Source organism: Saccostrea cucullata, unplaced genomic scaffold, assembly GCF_032062105.1.
Source record: "Saccostrea cucullata isolate Sc308-1 unplaced genomic scaffold, CSIRO_AGI_Scuc_v1 ctg4128, whole genome shotgun sequence".
Classification (NCBI taxonomy): Eukaryota; Metazoa; Mollusca; class Bivalvia; order Ostreida; family Ostreidae; genus Saccostrea; species Saccostrea cuccullata.
The window spans coordinates 35,790-46,917 of NW_026930953.1; the positions used below are offsets into that span (position 1 = coordinate 35,790).

Consider the following 11,128-nt stretch of genomic DNA (forward strand, 5'->3'; position numbering starts at 1 on the left):
TTACATGATACAACAATGTAAACCAAGAATTACATGGCATAAGATTTCGAAAGAACCCAATAACAATTTAGTGCACGCATTTATCTAATTCTGGAAATAGACACAGTGCACTATGTAGCACCTTTTTCAGTGTCAACCAGACTTGAAATAATTCTTGGTTCAAGGAGAATTCAGAGCTTTAAAAAATATGTTCATCTTGGGGTCTTAATCAAATCATACTGTTACCTGATGTGATGTGAACAGAATGACGAGGGCCACCTGAACGGGAGCCTAGTGACACACTCGATACAGGATCTTCATCGCTGACTGGGCATGCTCAGGAAGAGGAATGCTGAACTGTATAAATCTACAAGATATAAAACACCACAATCAGGATGTACCCGGTGACTTGTTAGCGGGCACCACGCCCCCCATCTGTACCTCAACAAGATCCTCCCCAAAGTCACTCCCCACCACCTCATACTCCCGCAGGAGCTTACATAGGATCCTCACACAGTCACTGGACACCTCCCACTGTAAATAAAGAAATCAATCCTACAACAGATTACATAGGATCCTCAGACAGTCACTGGACACCTCCCACTGTAAATAAAGAAATCAATCCTACAAAAATTTAATCCTTGACAGTCATGGCCACCTCCCACTGTAAATAGTATTTCTAAAGATTATATAGAGCAATAACCACAATGGACACCTCCCACTGCCAATCTTGCTAATCCTACAACAGATTACATAGGATCCTCAGGAAAATACTGGACACCTCCCACTGTAAATTTAGTGTTCTATATCTTGAACAGATTACATAATCAGACAGTCACTGGACACCTCCCACTGTAAATAAAGAAATCAATCCTACAACAGTCACTTGCATTGACTTAATTACCTTTGGCAATAAATCACACACAATAACCACATTTTCAAAGAAATCAATGATAAACAGATTACAGTTTTTAAACCAGAAGTCTACTGAAATCAATCATGCAGTTGTACACAAGGGGTTCTTAAACTGGTAAATTGTATTAGCCACATTTTCAAAAGATATAACAAAAGAAAAACATTTCATTTTCAATCTCTTTCTACCTTTTTTGTCTGTGTATTGTTCATTTTCAGCTATAAATTTATTTTAATTGATGGTAGTACAGTCACTGTGTAGATATTCATCAACAACATTGTCAAAACATTAAAAAAAAATCTTATATCCAACCTTTTCTGATGGATTCTTGTAACTTCTGGCGTAAAACTTCTCAAACACGTTATCCTTGACAAACTCTAGGTACGGCTGAAACCCTGGGGCCCTGAGACCGGCCCCGAGGCCCGGGGGGACAGGAATGTCAGTGAGGGAGTCCAGTAAGGACAGGAAAGCTCGCGTCATGGGAAATTCCTCCGCTCGGGTCTCCACCTCCTCCAGCTCCACCTACAGGGTAAAACAGACATTAAAGGTAGATAACTCTTACAAGCATGTGAGTTACAATATGTATAATCACATGTGTATTGGTGTCTAGATAAATTTCTACATGTACAGCAAGATTTAGTTTTGTTCTTTTTAGGCTGGAGAATTATAAAAAAGAACAGAGATTATATAACCTGAGAAAACAAACATTTACCTGGATTCCACTTTGAGAGGAACTGCTGCTCTGAACTGTGGTCAAAATCTTTAAAACAAAGTAAACAATTTAATCCACTAAACCAACATACATGTACATACAGTACAATAAAGGGAAGGCAAGAGCAGAGGTGCATGTGACTGCAATTAACACAATGCATTTCAATTAATATAAAGTAGAGAGCAGTATTTCAATGATAACCTGTGAGGCTTCCAGTGTATGCCACAGACTGGCTGCCACGTCTGGCGTCTTGGCGAATGCCGCCAGCACCCTGAAGATCTCGGCTTTAAGATCGAGGGGGATACTACAGGTCACCAGACCAAACAACACCACCGCCACCTGCCACTGCTGGTTCTCACAGAACGCCACACGGCAGTTCTCATTCTGTAACACATGTCAAAGTAGTTGTAAAATGTACTTTATGCAGGCTTCAACATTTGATTAGACTTTCTATTGCTTCAGGAAATTAAAATCATTTCATTACTGAATATAGTTTATAATACATGTACAAACCCTATATCATAATAATGTCTTTATACCAAGTTATCAAAAATGATTATATCTTGGCTTTTAAAGTATTACTTCTTTACCTGGTTAATAAGAAATTTACCGTCATAAATACATTATACAAATTAACTGATTGGTCACAGTACTCACATATTCAGACACAACTCGACACAGTTTCAGGACAACGACCAGCCCCTCTAGTTCCTGTGGCGTGATTCCCCGGGAGTGGGGACCTCGGAGTCCCATGTGAGACATGTCAGCACCACTAGGAACCTCCCGACGTAAACTGGCGTAGTACTGATTCAGCGACAGGAAAATATGCTGCCAGGAAACAGCACTGGCTGGGCCTCCTAGTGTAAAAAATACTCATATAAGACAAGTACAGACAAACCTTAATTTTTAAAGCAAATTTTTTGAGATATCAATGGTGAAATACTAAGAGAAAAAGGAATTGGAACTTTTAAATTACTTTGACATATCCAAGATATTCAAGATACAAAACTTCTGTTGTATAAGAAACAGATTTAAATTTTAAATTTACAAAGTTCATTGCTTGCTGAAATCATTCATGCTCTCAAACCTTTAAATTGTCGTTTTTACATGTGTCACTGTGGCTGCAGGTAAGACCATTTGCAACAGCACAGAAAAACATGTGTCATTAGAACTGTCTTAGATACACAATTCCACTTAAGCTATCAAAACTCCCTACCTGACCCCATTCCATTGACCTTCAGAAGGTCAAAGCAGTAGTGGGCAGACTGTGGGTTACTGCTCAGACCAATCAACATCTGGATGTAGGGCACATCATTAGAACTATCTGTAATGTAATACACAATTCTGGATGTAGGGTACATAGAAGCATTGGTATCAAAACTATACAGCGACACCTGTAATATAAAACAGACCATTCCATCTGATGTTCAGAAGGTCAAAGCAGTAGAGGGCAGTCTGTGGGTTACTGCTCATACCAATCAACATCTGAATGTAGGGTACGTAGAGGGAGGGGGGCAGGAGGTCCCCCGCCAGACGGACAAACTTATACAGCGACACCTGTAATAGAAAACAGACCAGTCAACATCTGGATGAAGGGTACGTAGAGGGAGGGGGCAGGAGGTCCCCCGCCAGACGGACAAACTTATACAGCGACACCTGTAACATAAAACAGACCAATCAACATCTGGATGTAGGGTACATAGAGGGAGGGGGGCAGGAGGTCCCCCGCCAGACGGACAAACTTATACAGCGACACCTGTAATATAAAACAGACCAATCAACATCTGGATGTAGGGTACATAGAGGGAGGGGGGCAGGAGGTCCCCCGCCAGACGGACAAACTTATACAGCGACACCTGTAATATAAAACAGACCAATCAACATCTGGATGTAGGGTACGTAGAGGGAGGGGGGCAGGAGGTCCCCCGCCAGACGGACAAACTTATACAGCGACACCTGTAATATAAAACAGACCAATCAACATCTGGATGTAGGGTACGTAGAGGGAGGGGGGCAGGAGGTCCCCCGCCAGACGGACAAACTTATACAGCGACACCTGTAATATAAAACAGACCAATCAACATCTGGATGTAGGGTACATAGAGGGAGGGGGGCAGGAGGTCCCCCGCCAGACAGACAAACTTATACAGTGACACCTGTAATATAAAACAGACCAATCAACATCTGGATGTAGGGTACGTAGAGGGAGGGGGGCAGGAGATCCCCCGCCAGACGGACAAACTTGTACAGCGACACCTGTAATGTAAAACAGACCAGTCAACGTTTGGATGTAGGGTACATAGAGGGAGGGGGGCAGGGGTCCAGACTGCAGACACCTGTAATATAAAACAGACCAATCAACATTTGGATGTATCAGACGGACAAACTTATACAGTGACACCTGTAATATAAAACAGACCAATCAACATCTGGATGTAGGGTACATAGAGGGAGGGGGGCAGGAGGTCCCCCGCCAGACAGACAAACTTATACAGTGACACCTGTAATATAAAACAGACCAATCAACATCTGGATGTAGGGTACGTAGAGGGAGGGGGGCAGGAGGTCCTCCGCCAGATGGACAAACTTATACAGTGACACCTGTAATATAAAACAGACCAATCAACATCTGGATGTAGGGTACGTAGAGGGAGGGGGGCAGGAGATCCCCCGCCAGACAGACAAACTTATACAGTGACACCTGTAATATAAAACAGACCAATCAACATCTGGATGTAGGGTACGTAGAGGGAGGGGGGCAGGAGGTCCCCCGCCAAATGGACAAACTTATACAGTGACACCTGTAATATAAAACAGACCAATCAACATCTGGATGTAGGGTACGTATAGGGATTTAAGGAGGTCCCCGCCAACAGACAAACTTATACAGTGACACTGTAATATAAACAGACCATTCAACATTTTTGTACGTAGAGGGAGGGGGCAGGAGATGTTACAGACAAACTTTACAGCGACACCTGTAATATCAGTCAACATCTGTCTCTACGTAGAGGGAGGGGGGCAGGAGGTGTAATTTTTACAAACTTGTCAGTGACACCTGTAATATAAAACATTGTACATTGTTTCGTGAGGTCCGTAGTTATCCTGTACAGGGACACCAGTAACATATAACAGACAGTTCTCAGCCCGCGCGCAGGGGGCATTGCCGATTTTATTGTATTTTTGATATAAAAAATCTCCAATCTGAAAAAAAATACATGGTAGGATTTATCACTATGGTAGCCATCACACCACAGATCTATTATTGATAATGGCTTTCATGATGTTTACATGCCACAAGCAATGGATAAAGCAGAAAATTGATATGTTAACAATGGAAATATATTGTGATTAAAAAAATTTAAATTTAAAAAAATTGCTTCATTAATCTCATTTCTTTATTGGAAATAATTAATTTTTATATATCCAAGCCAGGATTATCTCTCTTGTCAAAGGGTCAGTAAACCTTAATTATGTTAATATAAGCATTTAACACTAGCGACAGTAACACTGTGAATAAAATGATTAAAGTATATTTACATAAAATCATATAGTCTATGTACATTGCCCTCTTATTTAAACCACAAATGACTGTCTTTTATTACACTTAATGGCTGTTTTATAGATTCATTTTTATCTATCTCAATAAAGGGTACACCACCTTAAGACAGTTCAACATGATGATATAAGCAGTCAAACATAGCTTTCATGATGATTCCCACAAGAAATTAAGATAAGTCTCAGTAGGTACTGGAAGCCATGACTGGGTGACGTGGGAGGTTCTAAGGAACTCTGGGATGCCGCAATTCTCGCCGCTTCATCTCCTCTTGTACGCAGCTCTTTTACCTGTAAATCATACACAATAAAGTTTCTTGCACAAAACTTTTAAACAATGTATATTTATATCACTTCATAAAAAGTTGTAAAAATTTTCTTTCTTTCTTTTTTTACAACAAGGACTATTTTTCCGAAATATTTTATTTTTATCGATATTTATTTCAAAATTTACAAAGAATATTTTTCCACCAACCATCAGCCCATATTTGATATAATTATTTTATTTTTACTGCTTTATTTCTGAAATGTTGTAGTATTTTTATTTCAGATAAAATTAGCCATGCAAAAATGGCATCTTTTTGTGATCAAATGAATTAACAATTCATTTTAGAGTCAAATAAGTACCTTTAGTGGCATATGAAAAATGAAGTCTGTAACCAGCCCGTGGACTTTCTTTAGATAATATTCCTACAAACAAAAAAGCATGCTGGTTAATCATAACATGAATAATACAATATACTTCTAACCCTGTTATTAAGAATCCATTCTGAAGAGTTAAAATAATGATTTGTCCAAAAAAAATCTTGTTTGACTCATTTCAAAAAAAAAAAAAAATGTGTAAATTTTGATGCCCCAAATGACCTACCTCTTTATGGAAATCATGTACGGCTACAACAGCCAGTCGCAGGAAGTGGAACACGTTACCTTCCAAGGCTTCGTTAATGACCACCTCATCCTCTTCACAAATCCCATTCACCCCTACAAATCAAGTAAATGAAAATCAAGTGTTAGTTAATCCAAGATATCAGTAAAGCCCAAAATTAGTTTATTTTCTGGAAATTAATCTTAAAGCATGCATTATGATTATCTTGCCATATCACATTGATTCACAATCTATCATGACATATATATACATGTACTAATATAGATAATCAACTCTAAAATATGTACCGTCTCATGAATCTTATGCTGGTATTTTTAACTATGTTTAATATACATTAAATTTACTAGGTTACCCAATCGAAACCTGAGTGTCAAAATAAAGCTTGGTCCAGCTTTTTATGAGATAAAATATTATATTATTCCTAGGGAGGGGCGTCATCTTTAATAAGACTTGATATTATACCTGTTGTTTGATATTTTGCCTGTGGAATTTTGGTGTGACCTTTGATCACATTAAATATTTTACCTGTGGGGGTCTGGTACTGATTGAGTTGTCTGAGGGTCACCCCCCAGGCCAGCAGCACCACGCTCTTCAGTCCGGGGTTGGCCCAGGCTCGTGTAGACATGAGATCCTGGTGTATGTCCGGTATGTAGGTCGAGTCGGTCATCATTGGTAGACGCTGCAGGACCTCTGTAAATGTCAATAGTCATCAACTTTAACTTTTTTTGTTTATTCTTACATTGATAATTCTTATTTCAAAGCAGAGAAATTGCTAAGAAAGATTGACATATATTGCAAAAAAATGGGGTTTTTTTCAAGATTCTTCATGATTTTTTTTCCAGATTCATCAAATTGATGGATTAGAAAGCATCCATAAGCTTTATGAATAAATATTTATGGTTTGTGAAACGATGAATAAATAATCTGGGATTTACCTCTTCCATCTTCGTGTTCCAACAGACTGACATCAAAACAGTACAGGAGGGCCATTAACAGACACAGACTCACAGGGTCCAGGGTGCCATCAGCACTCACAGAGTTGTCTGCTCTTAGGTGCTGGATCAGTCTCAAGGTGTCAGCTTTCTCCAGGGGCTGCTGTGTGGCCAGACAGAAAAGGCAGTCAGCGTTAGCTTCCAGGGCCTCGTTAATAACCACCTCATCCTCTTCACAAATTCCAATCACCCCTACAAATCAAGTTCATGTAAATCTAGAGCCAGTCATCCTTAGATATCAATAAAGCCCAAAATGAGTTTACAGTTTATTTTCAACATATCTTAAAGCACTTATGCCATATCAAATTCATTCACGATGTATTAGGACATACATGTACCAAGGTAGAAATATCAACTCTAAGGCAGGTACCATAAAGGATGTATTAATCTTCTGATTGACATGTTTTAACCATGCATGTATAATAAACCAATAGTAGTTTTCCCAATCAAGACCTGAGTTTTCTAATAATACTATAGTGCTGCTCTTTGTCTCATTTTCAAACTTTACCTTCAGTTGATTTTTGAACTAAGACCAGAGTTGGTCCAAGCTCGTGTCGACATGAGATCCTGGTGTATGTCATCATTGGTAGACGCTGCAGGACCTTGATCTGTAAATGTCAAAAGTCATCAACTTCAACCTTTTTATTTCATTTTTAAATTGATAATTCTTATTATTTCAAAGCAATTGCTTAAGAAAGATTGAGATGTATATTGCCAAAAAAAGTTCAAACTTGATATTTTTCAATGAATTATACACAGCATTAATTTATGAATTATAAAATTATGGTTTAATTGTGAAATGATGAATAAATTATTAGGGATTGAATAACCTCTTCCATCTTTGTGTTCAAACAGACTGACATCAAAACAGTACAGGAGGGCCATTAACAGACACAGACTCACAGGGTCCAAGGTGCCATCTGCACTCAGAGTTGTCTGCCCTAACTGTCCTTAGGTGCTGAATCAGCCTTAATGTGTCAGCTTTCTCCATGGGCTGTTGTGTGGCCAGACAGAAAAGGCAGTCAGGTCCATATTGTTTAACTGATTTGCCAAAAAAATTCATGCGCTTCCCGATGAGTTGGAGTTGGAATAAGTCACATACACTCAGGTAATTTAAAGGTATAAATATTAGTTAAAAATCTACCCAATCGAGTCAATATACCAGTCAAAAATTTAATACAGCTGTTACCTAGTACAAAATAGTGTTTATGGGCCGATCTTTCTGAGTCAGTTGAACCTGTCTTTGCATTCTTGTGAATGTTTTGATTTGACGCCAATGTGAAACATAATTTTTTTAATCTTGATCCCGATGAAAATTTGACATTAAAAGTGCTGTACATATGAAAAGTTTCTAATTCAAAATGAAAACAAGATGTATTTGTGAAACACTGATTCAGCTAATGACAGCTCTATTTAGGCCAACATTAGGGTTTTCTAATATATCTTAAACTCTAAGATCAAGAACTGAAATTAAAACATGATATAATTATAAAATGATAGCCCCCTTACCACCACCCCCCCCCCCCCCCTTCCCAGTAAAATATTAGTGAATAACACATTTTGAATTAGTTTTAATAGTTTTAAGATTTCAAAACATTTTACATATATCATAATTTGAACAAATAGCATGTATTTCCAAATATAAGGAAACAATGTTTCTATATATTATAAACTTAAAGTTTTACTAATACAAAAAATTAAACTTCATTGCCGATTTGCCGTCGTTCATCTTTTTTTTTTTTTTTTGGGGGGGGGGGGTCTTTTTTTGAGATACTCTATGTTCAAAATGAACTAGTTCTTTTCATGCTCTGAAACTTTTCTTTTTTTCATTTTGGTCTTATATTATAAAGGGTTACTTTCATTCATACAACTTAAGTTACAAAGAAGGGGGGGTAACGCGGAAGAAGCGCCTATCGCCTACAGATGTGAATTGAAAAATTGCATCTCAACTATATCCAAATTTTCTTTGATATTTCACCAAACAATAAAGTTTACTAAATGTTATATGTATAATACGCAATATCTCTACATTTACAAAATCTCAGAAAGACTGAAAATATTTGCCAATGAAATAGCATACACTCATGAAAAAGAAAAAAAAAGTCATTTTCTCATACTTCACCCTTCTTTTCCGTAGGAGCGGGTCTTCGCTCCTTAATCCTAAATGTTTGCAATAATTAAAAAATATTTTCTTTGGTTTACAAAAACATAGAGCGAAAACCCACTTTATCTTCAAAAAAGGACACTTTTATGAAAAAAAAAACCGATCGCATCTTTCGGAGGAATATTAGAATTAATTGATCTTGTAGTCTATTAAACCTAGGGTCATATATTATAAACATGCTTTAAATGCCACATCATTCATCATGAGCCATGTAGCGTAGTGGTTAGCACGTTTGTCTGAAAGTAACCTGACACTTCGAATCCCACTTATACATGTACCATCTTATATTTTTAATACAAAAATAAAAAAAAAAAAAAAAAATCCGAGATTTCTTTCCCATGTTACTCCAAAAGAGGTTTTGTTTATCATAATGTCATAAATTTCAACAATGAAAACTTAATTTAAAAACTCAATTTACATACTAATATGATTTCTTAATATTTGAACCCATAGGCATTCCGCGCGTTTTCTTCCCCTTCAAGTTCTTCTTTAAAGTATTTTTAATCATGAGTTTAATCATGGAGGAAGGATATGGAGATAACGAACAGTTTCAATCTCAAAGTCCATAAAACAATAAACAAAATACATGTGGGACATCAGAGGTGGGATCAGGTGCCATGGAGGAGAGAGCATCCCCTGCCGACCGGTCACACCCGCCGCGTACTTCTTGTCATGATCAGGAAATAACGGGAAAATCCGTTGTCAATTCAGTGTATGGATAATGTGCTAACTTTTAGTATGAAAAACGTCAGTCGGCTTTTAACTCAATAATAAATTGTATTTGCTGACAAGGTCATTGTATTGACCCTAGAAATTACGAAATGATGACTTTGAACGTGACGGCTGATATTCTTGTTTCATCAACTTGTTTTTCAATAATTTATCTCGATTTAGAAATTGTTCATATGTAGAGCAAATTCTTGCGTATCGAATCAACTGAGATAAATACACTTCATATGTAGGTGATGAAGGTATATTGATGCATACGTAAATAAGGGAAATTGACGATAGAGAAGTTAAAGTTATTACGTTTATCATATAGCTTGGTCGTTAGATTACCAGTAACGTCTTTTCAAGTAAAATATCCAAGTATGAAACAGAAGTGTCGGACTCTGTGGTATCTTTTATCTCAAGCTCATCAGGATATTATCGTATCGACGTAGGAATGGAAATTACCATTGTTAATTGAAAATTCGTCGTCGATATATCTAAATATCAAGTTGGATGCCATAGCAACTGTTTCCTTCTTTTTGCACAAATTCTGCTACATATACAAGGCACTATTTATAAGGAATCTTATTGTTATACATATGTACACACAGGTAAAGCTGGAAACCAGCAACAGAAGTTATACTTTATTTTCTGAATTATTTCTGAAAGTTATCTCATCATTACACATAATCATGAATAATTATTTCTTGAGTTTTATATTGTATTGATTGATTTTTGCTTTTAGTGTATTTCAGGTTGTTCTTAGTATTTTTTACCACTTAAAAATACACAACATAATTTATTAATACAGTGAAAGATTTCTTTCAGAACTGTAGAAGAAATAAGTTAAGTATTCTGTTCAAATGTCTTTTTAAATATATATATTTATTATACCTCTGTTTATTTTTTTCTATATAAAAATAAGACGAATAAACATACTATTTTTTTCTAAACAGTCTCTGCCGTGAAATAGTTTTTGTGCTATCTGCCCATGGTGAATAGTCCTCAAACTATTCAACGGCAGCATTCGATTTCCCTCGTTTTTCATCTCGGAAAACTTCTGATTTTATACGGATTGTGACGCGTATATATTATGATGTAACAAAAGTAAAGTCAGTATCGGTATAATATGGATTATCAAAATTGTGTGTACCCTGGACTCCCAAAAGTTAAGTCAGCATCGGGATAAAAAACACCATTCGACTATTCAGACACA

General features: G+C 37.1%; 1 protein-coding gene across 1 annotated transcript; it reads right to left on the minus strand.

The window, feature by feature from the left end:
• Window positions 1–369: 369 nt before the first annotated feature.
• LOC134230717 (nuclear pore complex protein Nup205-like) lies at window positions 370–8,028 on the minus strand. Its single transcript, XM_062712557.1, has 20 exons — window positions 7,912–8,028; window positions 7,546–7,645; window positions 6,981–7,229; window positions 6,571–6,735; window positions 6,028–6,140; window positions 5,787–5,849; window positions 5,304–5,450; window positions 4,298–4,405; window positions 4,132–4,205; window positions 3,847–3,940; window positions 3,653–3,760; window positions 3,453–3,560; window positions 3,253–3,360; window positions 3,017–3,161; window positions 2,821–2,928; window positions 2,262–2,461; window positions 1,806–1,988; window positions 1,605–1,652; window positions 1,205–1,414; window positions 370–513 (listed from the first exon to the last, which is right to left on the minus strand). Exons 1-20 carry the CDS (start codon window positions 8,026–8,028, stop codon window positions 370–372), a joined length of 2,592 nt encoding a protein of 863 aa, XP_062568541.1.
• Window positions 8,029–11,128: the final 3,100 nt, after the last annotated feature.

Excerpts from the sequence above, each read along its gene's own strand:
- LOC134230717 (XM_062712557.1), bottom strand. The coding sequence starts at position 8,028 with ATGGAGAAAGCTGACACATTAAGGCTGATTCAGCACCTAAGGACAGTT. Across the intron at positions 4,406-5,303 it reads GGAATCATCATGAAAGCTAT|GTGTCACTGTATAAGTTTGT; the intron begins GTTTGACTGCTT and ends TTTATATTACAG. Across the intron at positions 1,989-2,261 it reads GTCGAGTTGTGTCTGAATAT|AATGAGAACTGCCGTGTGGC; the intron begins GTGAGTACTGTG and ends CATGTGTTACAG.